The sequence below is a fragment of the Charadrius vociferus genome, unplaced genomic scaffold, assembly GCF_000708025.1.
Source record: "Charadrius vociferus isolate BGI_N301 unplaced genomic scaffold, ASM70802v2 scaffold375, whole genome shotgun sequence".
In the NCBI taxonomy this organism is placed as follows: Eukaryota; Metazoa; Chordata; class Aves; order Charadriiformes; family Charadriidae; genus Charadrius; species Charadrius vociferus.
The window spans coordinates 295389-314362 of record NW_009648440.1 but is presented as its reverse complement, the minus strand read 5'-3'; the positions used below and the strand labels follow the sequence as shown (position 1 = coordinate 314362).

The window sequence follows — 18974 nt, the reverse complement described above, 5'->3', positions numbered from 1 at the left end:
TCCTGCGGAGAGCGGGACCCCACAGGTTCCTCCTCCGAGCAGTGAGGGGCTGAGGGAGGCCCCAGCGCTGGGGATGGGGGGGTGTTGGGCTGAAGCCTGGCCGCAGGCGTGCCCTGGAAGGCCCCTCTCTCACGTTGTCCCTGCTGCCGCCACCGAAGTGTGTCGTGTCGTGCCATCATCTTCGGTTGTTCTGGACAACTTAAAATGTTGGGAGGACCGGTTTTTGCCAGGTCGCTCTGCTTTCTTGGGCTGTTGAAAGCTTCCCGCTTGTGCGGCAGGCAGCTCATCTCTCCCTTGTTACTTCTGTTGCACACGTGTGCAAAGGGACGTAGATAAGTACCTGTTCTCTGAGAGCTTTTGAAAAAAAAGCCAAACGTTTTTTGAGGGATGGAGGGGGAAGGAGCAGGAGGACAGACCTTTATGCTGCTTGGGCACACTTGTTGGGAAGCTTGGTACTTGTGCATGTAGTAACCTTGTTTTTCCTGGTCTCCTGGACTTAAAGAGTTCTGTTGCTCTATGAAACGCGTACAGGAAGGATTTGAAACAGAAAGGAAATTAAAAGTAGGCAATTGGACCAAAAGGCTGAATGCTGAGTTCAGTAAGAAAAGCTAGGTGCTCACCCCTTTTGAAAATCGGTTTCCTACCTTCAATTGGAAACGTCCTACAGAAGCTGTAGCCTTAATATACTCTTTATGACTTTTTTTGAAAATTGTAAGTCCATTTCAAGTTTTGTTCTGATGGTATGTTGACTATGCTGACCTCCAAAATTATCTACAGAGGAGTACGCATTGATTCAAAAACTAGTTTAAATTCTACTTTGGTCTTCGCATTTTCACTGAGATTACATAAATGTTTAGCCTACATTTTCAGTAGGGGCTACAGGAAATGTTCCAGTGTGAAATCAAGCTAAATTTATAATGACATGAAACAAGATCTTTAGGTAACTCATGCTGTGTAAAGTCATGCCTCTATGTAACACCTCAAATGCTATTGTATAGCATGTAAAATGTATTTAGTGCACCTAGAGACTTTGTGCAAATTGATACATTTTGAAGACAATAGCCTGATATTATTTTTTCTTCATCTCATTTTGGTATAATATACTAATGTCTTTGAAAAGTAGAGTTTTGCTTATGTATTTCTGGGTTTTCTGCCAGAACCAATTTTACAATATGATTTACATTACGAATATGTTTCTAATAGGTGTCCTTTTTGATCCCTGAATGTGGCATACAACCTGAAGTGCTGAAAAGTACCATTGCAGATGTTGGAGAGTACTACCTGGTGAGAAATTTATTGGTTCATGAATTGGTCACCCACGAATTCATCGATGCTTTTGTAAAGAAAGGTAAGAAGGAAATCAGAACATGACAGATGCAGTAACAGTGTATTTTTTTCATAACACAGTAAAATCCATTTGTTATTATCTATTCTGGAAAGTATTTTAAGGGAAGGAAAATACAAAGAAAGTTCTATATTAATTTCTTTCTGTTTTTTATTGCTTTGTGGTTTGTCAGCATTTGTGTACACCCGCTGGGTCCAGAACTATGATTGTTCCCTCTTCCCATCTTAATTCTGCAAGCCAGCTATCAAGAGGGCTTCTGTGTATCCTCACAGCTGTTTCTTCTACACCTCATCTTTATGCAGATTTCTGCAGAAGTTGGCTCCATTCTTTCTTTCTCGTTCCTTCATATTCCAATACAGAGCTGTGTTCTACAGCAGGCAAGAGAAAAAGAGGGGGGAAAAAAAAAGCTTGCTTTTTTTTTTTGCTAGTGGAGCTGTGGTGGCTCATCCTTACACAGTAAGAGCAAAGAAGATATGAAGAAAGATGCAGCCTCTGCCCAACCAACTTGCTATTACAAACTCGGCACGTTCTGTTTTCAACGAGCGGGCCCCAGTCGTTTGGCTCGTGATAAATGTTGTACCCTTCAGATGACTGTCAGGGAGAAAAACAGCATTAAAGGGAAAACAAAGGAGAAAAAAGAACATGTGGGTGAAACAGAAGAATGAGAACCATTACTTTCTAAATGTGGGACACTTCCTTTAGTCTCACTAATGGCTTTTATGCCAGTAGTTTTATGGAAGCTGTATGACATATGTACACGGAGTCTACAGGATCTGACTCTTCTGTTTTTAAGAACAAAATTGATTGTGGCAGATAATGCTATAAAATATATTAGTAATGTGAGCATCTTCCACCTTGTCTTCATGTGAACTAGTAATAAAAATGCATCTGCAAAAAATGGGAGTTTCCATTTGCTGAGTGGGGAAGGTTGCAGGTGGAAAGTGTTTTCATATTGGGGCATATTGTTAATGTTATCTGCATTACAGACCCTTTAAAATAGTGCCAGTCCAAGTTTTATAAAAATAATAACAAAATGCTATTTTGCTTGAGAAAGTGGAAGAAAGTTAATGAAAACAAGGGTTTAGAGTGATTCAAATGGTATTTTGCATGTTTGATTATCTTGAGGTGAATCTTTCATATTATCGTGTCTGTCTTTAGAGACTGTAATCTCATGGTCTTCTGCTTTGTTATTAAAGGTTCATGCTATGCACTTACCTATAACACAAGAATTGATCAAGATAATACTGCAGCGCTGCTACCAAATGGTATGTTTTGTTTTCGTTTTAGTAATACACACATACTGATTCTGGTCTTGGGTTTGTTTTTTTTTTATGTGAAATGACGTAAACTGGAAAATTTAATGCATACTGTACTTGCCAACTTTATTTGAATCGGAAAAATATTCAATCTAACTTTTTTCATTCATGTTGTTAAATTATTTATTTAATCTGAAGGAAATGAAATAAAAATCATCTTCACTTATGTATAGTATCAGATTGTCAGTGCTTCAACTCTTAATTGCAATTGCTACAGAGGATTATTTTTGTGAAAACATTGCATTCCAACTTCTTGTTTCTTACTGGTCTTGAAGACAGAATTTGTACCAAAAAAGACAATTATCAGCACTTTTAGGAAAACTTTTAAAATATTCAGTGTTTATTCTTTGAGAATTATGTAATGTGCCAGAATACTCTGTTGCAGTTCCATCGCAGTTTTATGAAAAAATAGTACATCTCAGGATTTTTAATGCAGAGAAAATAATGAAGCTATTTTGGGCCTCAAATATGTCATCTTGTTTCCATTTAACAGCATATCAGATATAATAGAAACACAAATTCGTCTGTCAGCCCTTTAGCCTAAGACACTGTAACATGACAGGTGCCCATCAGGACATAAGTAAATAAAGATTCTTCAGAGAGTGGATTTTGTATGTGCTCTGTTAGCACAGTCCTAGCAAAATGGATACTTGGTAGTGTTTGAGTTTGTATGGTACAATTATTGTATGCAATGCACAAGTAATGCAGAGAGAGCATTACAGTTCCTGGTGATGTCAGCATCTGAAATCTTCAGCACCAACTTTATTTGTTTGTATTCTATATTATACTGTTACTTGTACAGTAGAATCAAAAGACTGTAGTAGAGATGTGTTCTGTGAAATTCTGTACCAAGTGGCAGCTGCCAGATTTGGTTTATGAACATGGAAGTGAAGTTCTTCCAGTGCATATCTGCTCGTGACTAATAACCATAGTTTACGCAGTGAGTAGTCCCATTGGATTTGGAGGAACTACTTTTGTATAATTAGTTGAGCAGTGCATGCATGAATGTTTACTAAGTCAGGCCCTAGAGTAATGCAGTGTTCAACCAAGGATGCGGCAAATGCTAGGGGACAAGCGGAGGAAAGATTGAGGCAATGAAGTGAGATAGTACAGTTAAAAAAGCTATGACTATCTCAGGAGTAATATTATACTTTTCTCATTCTAGTTCATAAGACCACTCTGATAAAAAAGGAATAGTTGAGTTACAACACTTTAATTTTTATTAAAGGTTAATCCGGTAATCCATTTAACTGGAACTAAGGAGTCTGGATTACACTGGTAATACTGTTGATCCAAAACTAACATTGTATAAGGTATACCGTTCTCAGAAGACTTCAAAGAGAACTAAGTAGAAGATTATTTGTATTAAAGTTTATTTTGTTTATAGGAAAACTAATTCTATCAGTGGATAAGGATACTTATGAGGAACTTGGACTGCAAGGTCGCCCTTCTCGGTATTCTGGCAAAAAAGTAATGAGATATAGTAAGTATAATTTATATTGATGGTGCTTACTTCAGATCTGTCTGTGAAGCACCTTGTTAGGATGTTAAACAAGCAATGCTGACACTTCCCTTTCCTTAAAATTGGTTATTGTCTAGGTCGTATTTTTCCACATGCAGATATAAGGACAGCATGAAGAAAAAAACCCCACTTTTTCCAAATAATAAAGCAGTTATAAGGGAGCAAACGTGATCTTTTGGGTATTTTATAAAATTTTTAATTACTGTTTTTTCATTGTGTTGTTTATACAGTGAAGACCCTCACTCGAGACTGCTTGCTTGAATGGCAAAATTGTATTACATTTGACACATTTAAAATGGTGCTCTCCATGTACCAAGTATTTGGAAAATGTTGTAATTTTTTTAACAGCTGCAGAGGAGACATACCGAGAGTGACATTTTGGTAATTTTTTTTTTTGTTAAATAATTTTTAAAAAAGCCATGAACAATATACCATCTCGTATATATTAGAACCTACAGTAGTTGATAAGTAGCTACATAACAATTTTCAACTTCTAATGTTTTTATCTATAATAAGAATTTTGGCAAAATGGTACATCATTTTACTATTCAGTTTGTCAAGTAAAATGTATGATGAAATTTCCATCTGAAAAATAAATGTAACTTTTAGCCTGGGACCAATTAATCTAGAAAAAAAACAGTTGAAAAATTGTCATTGCAATATACGTGGCTTTTGATGTTAGACATTCTAGCTTTTTTTAGTGCTAATAGCTTGCCTAATTACCAAGATATTTTTAAGGTGCTGTTTTGGGATGTCTGTCATTGCTATTACAAAAGGAATCTGTCCCTCCAGTTACTAGAAGGCAGTTCCAGATAATATCAAAGTCAGGACAGCAGGAGGTGAATATTTATTTACATAATGGGGAGTCATATTTGCATAATCAAATACTTTATGCTGTATATGTTAAAAGGAAGTTTAATGTTCTTTGGTTTCTTTGTATTCTTTTAGTTCTTAATGAATTTAATGTTAAAATTTATTTCAGTTGAGTAACTATTGCTTTTTTACATTTTTGCAGTTATAACTATTGACTTGACTGATTCTGGCTTTCACCCCGATAGCAAGAAACATAACAGAGTGCTTTGGGCCTTGAAAGAAAAGAAACCGTTAGAATTTGACTTCCTACTGGCTTGGTATAATACAGGTAATGAGAAGTAAATGCAAAACTAAAATGTAACTGACATCAAGTCCAAATATTTTTAGTTTACTGTTCTTTTCTAGTGATTGTCCAAATGCATTTTTAGTGGAGGGAAAAGTTAGATTAAAATGTGTTTGGGTGGGATTTTTTGTTTGTTTTGTTTATTTGTTTCGGGTGTGTGTTACTTCCTACGCAGCAGAACATTTCATTTCAGGAACACAACAGTGATTCATAGGAGACAGAATTAGTTGCTTCATTTCCTTGTCTTTGTGTTGCCCAGGCTTTCTGGCATAACTTTGCCTATTTGATAGTGCTGCCTCTTTATAAATTTGTGACATACATGACCATTGTTAATACAGGGTTTTTTTGTTATTAATACACGTAAGTTATATATTTGGTGTAGTACTTGAGATGGGGAACTTTCATTTCATCAGTAGTTACAGGACATGTACAGAGTCTGTATTTCTGTCATGTGCTGTGTACGCTGATACACACGCAGTCTACTAGTTTATACTTTTATCTCAAGCACTTGTGTGAGATTGGAGCAGAGTAAGAGGTTATTGTTGTAAGAAATTGTATTATCTCAAATCACCTTTCTTCTAGCACTCGTTTATCTACTGTTTTCTAATTACATTAGTTTTTCTTCTGGGATTTAAGTATTGTTCTTCCTCTGAGGGTCATTTTCCAAACTCCTCAGTTGCTTGTTTTACCTCAGAACAGGCTGTATCTAGGGATATGTAGCATTTGGATGGAATTGACAAAAACTGCAGGAGCGTGCACTGCAAAAAAAATGTTTTTCTTCATCATAGCTGTGTAGCTTTTAGTGTGTTTTTTTTCTGGCTCTTCAAGACCAAGTCTGAGAGGGAGTTGCTGATCTGAGAAATTAAAGCTGCTTACGAGTTCCTTTAGCAGTGTCCCATGTTTCATTTTAGTCCTTCATGTTTCCCCTCATGCTTTTTAAGTACTAATCATACAACAAGGATCCTTCCTTGTTTGTCATTCAGAAATTGTTTAAAGGCTTGCAATGTCTGTCCTTGTCTTCAGAAAAGAGTCACGGTGAAGACTGTTGCTACCATAAATGGTGACACAAATCCAACTAAGGTGGTGGATCTTGAGGCTCAGTATGCTTGGATTTATTGACCCTGGGCAGAGAGCAAAATGCCTCTAGGGCTGGTATGTTTCTTAAGTTTGTTGCTGCCAGTGTAGCAGCATTCAGGAAGAACAGCATTCACATTCCTCACTTTCTTACATCCAAAAACCGGGTCAGGTCAATCATTTCCTGAATATGGGGTTAAATCTAAATGCCTTTCTGTGCAGGAATCTTGTGCTCATAACACACAAAAGATTTAGTTCCTTTGTACTGACAAAAATAAAACTTTTATAGATTTTTATTAATAGACATGAGGCATTGTGTAGATTCTGCTGGAAGGGGAAAAGAGGGATGTGTTTTGTCGAGAGAATCCGTGTCCTCTGAACCTCCTGCTTTCAGCCTTCCTGCTGCTAACTGGTGTTTCTTGCTATGGCCAGCACTGCTGCAAAACTATAAACATTAATGTCACTTTCCAAAAGCAGGATTTTTTTTTTTTCATACCCACTTTTCCCACTTAGTGGTTCTGGCACCAGGAGGAACAGAAAAAGGGAATATGCAGTGTCTCACATCTTTAATGACAGAGACAGACCAACCATTTCTTCTCTCTTCTACTGCTGTAATCTCTATGACAATTTTAAGTGTTTATTGGCTGAAATTCACTGGCCTCCAAAAAACTTTGACAACGTGCCTGGTTGTTGTTGACATGGAAAGCTGTGCTCTAGCTAGAGGAATTGTTCTGTTGGAGTCTTGATATAGTGTCTGAGATTTCTTGAAGTCAGACTGTAGCTGAGGCTCCCGTATGGAGCAGACATTTAAAATGTATAATATTGCCCTAGAATTCTTAGTCAAGTATAAGAAATTATACATTCCTTGAACCTGTTAGTCTAACAAATGCCAAGAGGAAGTACAGAGTGAAGGAAGAGGATCTGTTCTAGCACACTTCAGACTTAAATATATCTATAAAAATACTAAATTAACAAGAATTCAGTGGCTGCCTGTGTTTGTCACTGTGCCCTTTGGTACTTGGACAGCCTTTTTTGACGGATGACTAAAAAGGATAAGGTTAGTCCTCCTTTTTCTGCTTCCCCATGTGATTGTCCTTAATGAGATAAATATGGCTGATGGAGTTTAAGCAGTCCATAATTTTGGATAGTAAGTCTTGGATTTGTCACTATTCCGTAGTGAACTCTACCCTGTTCTTGAATTTTTTCTGTTCATACGTGCTTTTCCTGCGGTATTTAAATGCTATTCTGGGCTTCAGACTTCTCATGAATAAGGTGGTATTTCTTGGTCACCTAGAGACCCATTGTTACTATACAAAAATAGAATATGTTGTCTGGAATTTCAAATTTAGGAGAATTGATTCCATATCAACTATGTTACTGCTTCAGAAAGGACGTTGGTTAATATCTCTTAATTTGCAATATGCTTGCTTAGGTTAGGTTTTTAGATTTTTAGCTGCTGTTTTGGATCACTTACTGCAGTTGAAGTAATGTGGCCTTTCCCAGAAGTCCATCAAGGTACATCTAACTCCTACAGCTATACTGCATTTGAAGACTTCTCACTGTTCTCTTGTTTTGTTTTTTTCTTCTCTGATCTTAGTAAAATGGGATTTGTGATACAGTTTGATTTCTCTATACTCCCCCTTTCCTTCTCTCTTCAATCCTTGTCCCCCAGACTATTCTGAAATTCATCTTGACATCATTGATAAACCTGTTCTCAAACCTGTAGCCACCTGCTCACTTTTTGACTATTCAGGGAAAACAATGTTCTGGGATGGCAGACACCTTAGCCAGGTGGGTAAGAGGGTCTCTAGTCTTGATAACTGATTCTGGTATTTTTTCTGGGGTAATATCACCTTCCCAATATACATTATCTGAAGATGATTTCTTAATTTACTGTAAATCAAGAGTTTTTCTCAAAAACCTTATGGCTCCTAAATTGTTTGCCATCACACCCAGGAAATCAAGTATGTGGTCTTTAGAGAATCAGAATGATTCTTACATGTTTTTGTCCTTAGCTGAGTGAGCTAAGAGATCCACTAACCTGACATGCTGGCTAGAAGATCAAGTGCCTTTAAGGACAACAAAAAAGGAAACTTTCTGTAGTTGTGAAGGCGTGTTCCAGGAGAATTTAAATGACACTATAGCTTTTTGCAAAGTGTTCCTGAGATCTGCAGGAATTTATTCTACTGGAGTTGTTCGTGATTCTAGAAGCCACACTTTCTCTAGGAGGCAGTTCTCAGTGAACTGCTGATGCTGCAGTCCCTCTAGACACTCAGTGGTTTTGGAGGGACTACTGCCTGAATTCGTTTGAGCTTAGTTCCATTTACCTGGTCTTAGACATGCATTATCTTTGTGTACATCTACCACATATATTCTTCCTCTCATGGTGCAATGCCTAATGAATTTCTAGAGATGCTGAGCTAGAGATGACCTAATGGTATAAGGCACACATCACTCTTCTACAGCAGCACGTACCTATGCATGGGCATCGAGGGAATGTATATACAGGCACTAGTAAGGTAAAATGTTCTCTGGCCTCGCGACTACAGGCATGGCTATACTTATAGTGTGAGTGCATTTGCAGACAACTTTGTCTTGGGAAGCAGTTAACGTGTTCATGCTCCTTTTCACGTGTTCCTCTTCAGGAACACTCTGAATTTCTCTTGCTAATAAGTTCATTTTATTACTTGCCCAGTTAATTCTGCTTGAATTTTCTATTGACAAATCTATACTTGATAGTTAAATAGTAATTTTACCGAACTATACTGAGTCTTGCACTGTTTTATTTCCAGTAAGATAAAGAAGTTGAAGATTCTGTGGCCTTTGCCAAAGATAACAGCATGTAAGCAGTTTACACACTGCATTTTCTTATATACATATACAAAGGTTTCATGTATTCAGTGCTCCTTTTGTTTAGTAGTTTTGTAACAGCTCTTTGTGGTGTTGTGTTGTTAAGGTGCAGAGGGATCAACATTGATGTCATACTTTTCAAAGAACCAAATACGGGCTCTGAAGCCAAAAATAACATTCAGCACATTAAGGGACTTGCAGTGTCCAGTGTTACAAAGTAACGAACTACAAGGAAAGCCAGAGGAGTCCTGCAGTACAGAGGAACTGTTTGAATGGCTTGGTGCTGTCGTGAATCAAGTTAGCTTGTAAGTACTTTAATTTGTTTGATCTTTACATACATTTTAAGTAAGGAAACCCACAGTTTATTTTAAGGAAGAGCTAAATAAGAATTAAGAAAGGCACATTTCTGTAAGTGGGAAGTCTGTTAGGTGCTTAAGTGTTTGTTGTAATTCTTGAATAACTTCACTCTGGTTTTCGGGGTACCCATGTGTATTGGTGCTTGTGTGGTGCTGTGTTTTGGATTTATGACCAAAACAGTGTTGATAATACAGGGATGTTTTAGCTGTTGCTGAGCAGCACTTACACAGCGTCAAGGTCTTTCCTGTCTCTCGTGCTGCCCTGCCAGTGAGTAGGCTGGGAGGGAACACAGCCACCACAGCAGACCAGAAGGGACATGGTCAGTTGACATGAGCATGCCACACCATATGGTGGCATGCTTCGCAATAAAATTGGGGGGGAAAAAAAAGGGGGGGATCATTTGGAGTTATACCATTTGTCTTCCCAACTCACAGTTACACAAGATGGAGATGGCTAAACGTCTGCCGTCTGATGGGAAGTAGTAAATGAATTCCTTAGCTTGCTTTGCTTTCGCGTGCAACTTCTGCTTTTCCTATTAAATTGTCTTTATCTCTACCCACATGTTTTCTTGCTTTTACCCTTCCTATTCTCTGCTCCATCCCACTAGGGGAAAGTGAGTGAGTGGCTGTGTGGTGTTTAGGTGCTTACCGGGGTTAACCCACAGCACCATGACGTCTTGTGTATTAATTGCTTAGCCACTAGTTGGTTCTGTATTAATTTAGATGATATGCATAGACACTACTTGTTTGGTACAACTTTTGATTACTAATTCTTACTATAGAACATTTCAAGTATATTTATTTTAGTTGTTCTGTTTGTTTGTTTTTCAGAGACAACAAATCATCTAGCTTCTTATCAACCTATTGCTGTCCTCAGCCCAACACAATAGTGGAAAAAGCTTTTTTGTGCACAATCACAGGCTTTATAATTCCTGAGAAGATAATTCAGTTATTGGAGCAACTATGGTAATGGCTGACAGGAGTACATTACTAAAACATTTGTACTCTACGCTTTTTAATTTTCAGAATCACTTTTAAATACTTCTTTTCAGTAGTGCTGTTTGAGGTAAATAGCAAAATACACAAAATGAAGACTTGCTTTTTTAATTAGGAAATGAGCTGGAAGCTTAACATGGGTATAAAAAAGCAATAAACAGTTTTGGATACTCCAAATTGAGAATGCCTGCCCTGTATTCTAGTAGTGACTTGGCTTTTTCTTTTAATTTCTAAGAAACGGTGGTTCTGCTGAGCTCCACATTTTTCAAATTCCTCTCACCTATGAAAAGCACATGCCATCAAATATATCTAATATAGTATTTTTAACTACTGATGGAAAATATGATTGAAGTCCTTTTATGATACCAAAATGAGTGTCACAAGGTACTCCAAGGTTGTTATGCCATTACGATAAATTAACTTATAGTGAGTTTTTTGGATCAACTGTTGTGACATAGGACACTGGATAGTGGTGACCAGGGTAGCAGTAGTTCTAATTCAATACCAAACTACATGATACTAGTGTATCATGGATCAGTGGTATCTATGCTACTGATAGCAAATTCTGGAAGCTCCTTGCTTCATCTGTGAGACAATTCTTAAAGTGCCAGGTGGCTAACAGTTATAGCACTGACTCACAACAACATTGCTGTTGCTTTATCTGGAATGTGATCATTACTCTGAGCAATCTTCAAATCTCATGCAGGGTTGGAACACAAATTTCCTTGGCTTTTATTCTCTACTTTAAAGAACAGTGGATAATGTCTGGCTTTGATTATTTGTAATCCATTTCTGTTCTGGTGGTAAAAGTATTTGTGTTAAGCATAGCCTGACTATGTTTCTTCCTCCAATGTCTTTTTTGCCCTGATAGAAACTGTTCTTAGTAAATATTCTATTTTCTGAAAGATAATGCGTGCTGTAGGAAATTCAGAACAGCTACTTTACAACTTGGAACTTTTTCTAATTTCTGTAACTTGCGCGTTTGCCGTGTCTAAAAGTATGGTAGGAATAATCAAGAGTCAATCTTGTTTCATTTCTTGATGTCTTCTGATAGAATATTTTCTTTTAAATTTATTTATTATGTTCTAAAGCAGGGGGGGTTTAACTGTTAATTACAAATTTTCACTAAAATGCCTGTGTCTGATTTCTTTTTTTTGCTTTACATTGTATACTTGAACATGCTGTGTATTCCATTGTAATTATTGACTACCTCGTCTTCTTCCTTGCAGTTGCTATTTTGAAGAACCAAAACTGGCACATTGGCTGACATTAACTGTGCATGGCTTTGCAGACAGCCCTGTTTCCTGGAGAGAAAGTGAACATGGTTTCCACAAGGGAGGAGAGAACTTCTACAACTTTGTCATTTTTAGAAATCTGGACTACTGGCTTCAGATGGCTGTAGGAGCTAACGATGATTGTCCTCCATAAAGCTACGTCTACAGAAGTTTTCTAATAATCCTGTGTTACTGTACAGAAATGTAGTAAGATACTTTTTTATAAAAGTAACTTGGTAACAAGTTAAGTACTAAGAAGCTGTATATGTTTTTTCCATTATTTATAGCCCTTAAAGCATGACCTACAATGGAAGGAATGGATTTTTATTTCTTCACTGTCATACAGTGCATTCTGAAAGACTTTGCAATTCTAGCTTTAAGAAAAATACATGCTTTTGAGAGTTTAAATTCTCAGGAATTGACTGTAAGTGGTTTCCCTTTATCCAGGAGTAATTCTGGAATTTGAAAGTTAGCCAAGACTTCACTGTCATGTTATTGCAGACACTTTTCTGGGAAGAATGCTATGGACATACCTTCAAACAATGCAGCTGAAGTGAAACAGGTTTTGTTAACCAAAAGCAGTAATGCTGAGAGCATAGGCGGCTATAAAGAATCCAGGTTAACTCTTGTTGAAACCCGTGAAAGGTTGGATGGTGGTTTGGGGGAGAGTGGGGATGGGTGTTACTTGTTTTTTTGTTTATGGAGTGTGTATGTATCATTAAAGTACTGATGCAGTGCTAAAATGGAAGTTTTTCACTTTATGGAGCAAGAGATTGGTAGTGGAAGTTAGGGCATAGCTGTAGTGGAAACGTCAAGATCTCCTATCAGGGTGAGTGGCACAGAAAAGCAGAAGGCCCATGGGAAGCAGATGAGCTTTGTTTTTTTTAACCTGTTTATTGGTCCTCTGCAGTGAGGAGAATCATCCTGCATAACACCTTTTGCTCAAGTTTTGTTACATGTTTCACGAATGCAACTTGGACAACTCAGCAAACAGTTTTTTAAATCATTATGTTTTTCAAAATGATCCTGCCATGAGATGTTTCTAGTAGGTAGAAGTGCTACGTTGTCACATGTACATACATAGACCCACACAATCACAAATTGAATGGAGAAGTCTGGGAAAGCTCTTTGCTTGACTAGTAAATATTTAACATGGCTGGCTCAAACATCGTTTCATTACTATGCATCAGTGCTAATGGCTTCAGTTGTTGGCTGAAGTCTGCTTTTGAAAGTATGTTGAGGGATTAGGCCATGTGTCAACTTCCCAAAAAAAAAAAAATAGTAACCAGAAGTGTCTTTTTTCCCCTTGATCAGAAGGTCTCTTAAAAGCTTGGGCTTTTCCTAAAAGTTACACCTACAGCAAAAGTTCTAATATAAAGTTAAAAATCTTAAATCTTTATGAAAAGAATCATAGAATTGTCTATGTTGGAAGGGACCTTTAAGATCATTGAGTCCAACTATTAACCTAAACCACTGAACCATAAGTCATTTCCACTTGTCCTGTTTCTGGTTACTTGGGAGAAGAGACCAATACCTGGCTTGCTACCACCTCCTTTCAGGTACTTGTATAGAGGAATAAGGTCTCCCCTCAGCTTCCTTTTCTCCAGGCTAAACAACCCTACTTCACTCAGCTGCTCCTCATAAGACTTGTTCTCCAGACCCCTCACCAGCTTTGTTGCCCTTCTCTGGACATGTTCCAGAACCTCAATGTCTTGTAGCGAGGGACCCAAAACTGAACACAGTATTCAAAGTGCAGCCTCACCAGTGCTGAGTACAGAGGGATGATCACTGCCCTTGTCATGTTCACCATACTGCTCCAGGATGCTGTTGGCCTTCTTGCCTGCCTGGGCACACTGGTGGCTCATATTCAGCCAGCTGTTGACCGACACCCACAGGTCCTTTTCTGCCAGGCAGCCTTTCCAGCCACTCTGCCCCAAGCCTGTAGTGCTGCATGGGGTTGTTGTGACCCAAGCACTGGACCTGGCACTTGGCCTTGTTGAATCTCATACCATTGGCCTCGGCCCATCCATCCAGCCTGTCCAGATCCCTCTGTAGAGCCCTCCTACCCTCAAACACATCGACATTCCTGCCCAACTTGGTGTCATCTGCAAACTTACTGAGGGTGCGCTCAATTCCCTCATCCAGGTCATTGATAAAGATATTAAAGAGAACTGTCCCCAGTACTGGGCCCTGGGGAACACCCCTTGTGCCCAGCCACCAACTGGTTTTAATTCCATTCACCACAACAGTTTGGGCCTGGCCTTCCAGCCAGTTTTTTACCCAGTGAAGAGCATGCATGTCCAAGCCATGAGCAGCCAGTTTCTCCAGGAGAATGCTGTGGGAAATGGTGTCAAAACAGTGCTGGATGAAGTCTGCAGCTGGTCCAGCAAATGTGCTTATCTTTCTGTCAGATTCTAGTAAAATTAACTTTTTCCCCCACAATGTGTATAGATGCACACAAACAAGTGTGACATATACTGCTTGGAAAAAAACAGTTGCCATCCAGAAATAAGAGTCTTGTATTGATGGGTTTGTTTCCCTTATTAACTGAGAGAAAGGAGTGAAGTCTTATGCATATGCCTCATACTACTCCCAGCAGGAGTGCAGCAGCCTTGGCTCTGAAATGTCAGCAGTAGGACCAGGTGAAGTCATTTTTCCAATTGGCACCTGGTTGCAGAGCACCTTGCGTTCGTTGATGAAGTAGCTGCTGCAGAAGTGCTGGGGGACATGGTGATAGCTTCACTGAGACAATTCTGGAAAGCAGGCTGAGAAGAGGGTATTTCAGCTCTATCAGTTTTCCTCAGCATGTGAGTATTAAGGTTAATCTTATCGGTATGTAAGGAAATCTCATCAGATTGATCAACAGTTCCCTTTGCCTCCTATCTATGTAGGTAAGCAACTGTAAATATTTCTCAAAGCTCAGTGTTACAGGCAGAGTCATTTGGCTATGTTGTTTCCTACAATCCCTAGTTGTCTTCTAGTGGTTGTTTAAAATAGCTTTTCCATCTAAGGAAGGGATTAAAATCCTGTCTCTCGTTCTTGCAATTTACTTATTTGAGATGCTGAGTTGGTTTCTGGCTTTCCTCTGTTTTCTTTAAACCTGTACAAAGTATTATTGAAAACCTTGTGCTGGTAATAGTCACTGCACTTGGTCTACTCTTAGACTGTGTGAGATGATACTGCATTAACCAGATCCATGTTTTGCTAGCAACGTCCGATGGTGTGCTCCTCCTTTCCTGTGCTCGCTGGGCTTTGTAGCACAGCACAGAAGAGAAACTGGGGGGTGGAATTGATTTTTGTTACTACCTGCAAACATCTGTGACCCGAGGGAAGATTTTCCTGAGATGAGGGACAACAGCCTGTTCCCTACTATCCGTAAGGACAGACAGAATATTCTGTCTCCCCAGTAGACACCCGAGCATGGGGGAGACTCTTGGTGAGAAAAGGAACAGCAAGGCATTGCTCGCATGCCTGGGGAACAGGTTGGGAGGGAAGAGCTGGTACTGGGCCAGGTGGGCGGTAGTAGTTCAAGGAAGAATTGGGCAGGGCACATGAGATGGACGTAAAAATTTTTGCATGAGAATGAAAGATGGCTGCTGGTGGTGTTCTTGCCCTCTGTGGCTGCCTGTGAGGGAGGATAGGAAAATGCAAAAGGTTCTTGAGAGCTCCAAAAGTAATGGGGAACAGCTGTGTACCAGCTGCTTCTGAGATCAAAGGGCTGAGTGCTTACAAAGAAGTTTTGCCTTTGGGGAGTGTTTTATCTACCGTAGGGAAGGACAGCCAAATCTCTGAATGCAGAGACAACCTGAGGCAAGCTGGTTGCATGGGGAGTAGAGGTTGTTGTTGTCCTGGTATGCGGATAGACAGTGATAACTCCCTGAGAGCGAGGGAACTGCTCTGCTTTAGCCTCTGCCCTTCTACTGAGCTGTACATTCCTGCCTCTTGGCTGGTGGAAGGAAAGGGAATTTTGTTGAGAAGTTACTGGGGCGTAGCAGAACTAGCTGTGAGTGGGCTGTAAAGATCATGTGCTTTTCTAGCCACATGTTCGAGTAAGTGGTTATATGTATTCCGAAACTGGTGGGCGTGAAACAAATAGAGAACAAAAGTTGGTGCTGACAAAGGGGAGAAAAAGCTGAGGCAGTTGGATAGCATGTGTTATGCAAAATCACTCTAAATAGAATATATTTGCCTCTTTGGTTTGCAAGTGCTGAGTCAGGAACCTGTCTGGAGAAATAAAGGTATATGTCTCTTAATGGCATGAATGGGAGCCTGACGGGTGGTGGTAGTATTTTCTGTCTGCTAGTGTCAGTTAGCATGGGGGACTCTGAGAAAGTTAGAGATAAGGATGAGAAAAAGAAGTTTCACTATCAGAATAGATTCTAGAGGCACTGTGGTTGCAGAGGGAAAGCAGCAAATTTTGGCACAGCTTAGATCTGGAGAATGCAGGAGAGAGAATGAGTGCTAATCAAAGGCTGCTTGAAAGGGAGGTGACAGGGCTTAATGGAAGGAGGCGCATAAGCTTTGTTTTGGCTGCATCATGCTGTCGTTTACTGGTGAAACCATTTTGGAGAGGCTAGCCAAGATGTAAAGTTGGATGTCTGGAAGAACGCCAACAAGAAAACAGGTTCATACATCATCAGCCTGGGGATTGCATAGCAGTCGTGGGAGTGAGGGAGATTGCTCAAAGATGGGCTATAATGTTTTTGTTGGAAATAATTTGTGTGCTTTTATTATTCCTTGCCACAGGCTGCTGCTTTTTGGTTTGTCTGTAAGGTTTCTGAGAGTGTTACAGAAGCACCAAAGATTTAAAACTGTCTTGAGGTAGATTAGATGATGTTGCTATCACTGTTAATTGCAATTAGCAGCTGGGCTGCTCACCCAATGCTGCAGAGCCAGTGTGGGCTTTTGCACATGTAGAAAGTGCCCCTGCTACAGCTACTGCAAAAGTAAATAGGTAAGGGAGACAAAAGGTAAAAAGCAAAATAAGAGCTTAGAATGGTATTTCTTTTCCCCTTCTCATGGGAGGTGCATAGCAAATCAATAGCTGATCTGGGATTAGAATGAAGGCTTTTTGTAGCTAGTCCAGTGCTCTAGCTACTAGATTATATTGACTCTGTCTTTTGTATTTCTTTATGTGGTAGTCATACTGGAACACGCTTGAACTGTTTCTCTTAATCATTTTTATTCACAGAATAGAGCTCAAAGGGCAAAAACAGACTAATTCCATTAGTGGGCTATTAAATAATCACCTTCTGAATATTAACAAGAATTTCAGAAATACCTCCTCTAAACGAAGGCAACTCTTCATAAATGAGTGGCCTCTGTGTCATCCTTGGAAGTAGCTTCCAGCACAGCTTAAAAAGATTTGTTTTAATGCAGCCATATACAGGAGAAAAAAGGGGGAGCTAAAGTGACTTGAGCAGTTTTCAGTTTTCCAGAAAGCAAGGCACAGGGTGCCTCGGCTATGCCGAGTTTCTTTTAGCTGGCTTTATTAGAACAATTTAGTGAGCTTTAGTTATTAGAACATGGATATGTTTTACTTCGGTAATTGAAGAATATCCTAAGCAGGGGTATATGCTGTTCTATGCCTCCACTGTCAAATATAGATAACCATAGATATTAATATTATTGTTGTTAATGTCTAAGCCAGATGTCTAGGTTCTCTAGATACCAACAATCTTTCTGCATTGTATGCCAGTAGGGTTGTGGAGAATGCAAAGGGACTAAGTTTTACTACGTGATTGCAGGTGAAAAAAGTATTTTTACTGATTTATCATGAAGACAAGTATTTCTAATCTGTGTCACTGTTGAAGTTTGTACCTTTCTTCAGTGCTACCAAATTGAGTATGCATTTTTAAAAGTATATAGCTTAAGGCTCTAGAGGAAGCTAGTGCTATTCCACTGCAATTTTCAAAAGTTCTTGTAGTTTGGTGCTGCGATAAAAGCCTTACTGAACTAGGCACCACGCTGCCATTCGGACAACACAGATTATGATTTATGAAGAGAAGTTTCTTCTTTGTTATTGAAGCAAATTAAGATTTTAAATGGTCAGCTTTTGCAGGGCAGGCACAAAACCAAGCAGTGATACACTGGTCCTTGAGCCTGTTTTTCGGTTAGATACTAAATCCAGTTTTAGAGTTCCTGGTGTAAGAACAAGATGTTGTAGCCTCATAAATTTATTTAGATGTGCTTAAATATTTTTATAAGCTTTATGACAGTTGGGTATAATTTGTTTTCCCGTAGTTGGAATAAATGCCATATCGTGTATTTGTCACTGATTTGATAGAAAAGTGTTTGTGTGTTCCAGACATCATTGAAATTTGTACTCTCTTTCTCATGTTAAATACTGTGGAATCACAGTCTGAGACATGTGGCAGTTCTGTACCTGTGCTGATCTTAAAGGTGAATGGGAATAGCAGGCATTTAGCAATTCAGAGCAATGGATACCTTGGACAGACGATTAAAGGTATTTGTGTGACCAGCATGGGTTTGCAACGTCCATAAATTAAGTCTTCAGAATTATGTAGGCACCCTCAGGTTAGATCTGTAAAAGCAGTGGTACCTACATAATTTTGCAGACTTGTAAAAGACTTTTGAAGATCTGTAAAAGCAGAGCATTGTGGTGCCTACGTGTAGGCAGTTAATTCCCTAATGGCATTAATGGCCTTCAGACTGGATGCCCAATTCTGCAAAGCCATTTACTCTTGTGCTCAGAACAGAGATGAGAAAAGTCGGCATGCTGAGTTGTGAGCTACCTACACTAGCTGGTAGATAGTGTGAAGGACTACAATGCACCTAGCTCAGCCTGCTCTGGTGGAAGTGGGGGTTTGGGGTTGTTCGGATGTTGGGGTTTTTTTGGGGGGAGGGGGAGGCAGGTTGAGATGGAAAGGCATGTTTGCCTGAAGAACTGTGATAGAGACGTGGGTTTTACTTGTAGCTCTGACAACAAATTGCTAGGTGACTTTCTACCAATAACTTTGCAGTTCTGCGCTGCTTTGACGCTTGCCCATTCTCTGCAACAGACTTAGAGATGCTACTCGCTTTGTAAAGCGCTTTGAGAGAGCCATAGGTTATCATTTAGTGTT

At 39.2% G+C, this 18974-nt stretch overlaps 1 protein-coding gene across 1 annotated transcript in view; it reads left to right on the top strand.

Moving 5' to 3' along the window:
• Window positions 1-12140, top strand: part of RPP40 (ribonuclease P/MRP 40kDa subunit) — a 24855-nt gene extending 12715 nt beyond the window's left edge. The window contains exons 2-8 of the mRNA XM_009885422.1: window positions 1204-1348; window positions 2542-2610; window positions 4049-4144; window positions 5199-5324; window positions 9370-9568; window positions 10451-10585; window positions 11845-12140. Of these exons, the coding sequence (XP_009883724.1) occupies window positions 1204-1348; window positions 2542-2610; window positions 4049-4144; window positions 5199-5324; window positions 9370-9568; window positions 10451-10585; window positions 11845-12043 (969 nt within the window). The 3' untranslated portion in view covers window positions 12044-12140. The remainder of the gene's footprint in view (window positions 1-1203; window positions 1349-2541; window positions 2611-4048; window positions 4145-5198; window positions 5325-9369; window positions 9569-10450; window positions 10586-11844) is intronic.
• The last annotated feature ends 6834 nt before the right edge of the window (window positions 12141-18974 follow it).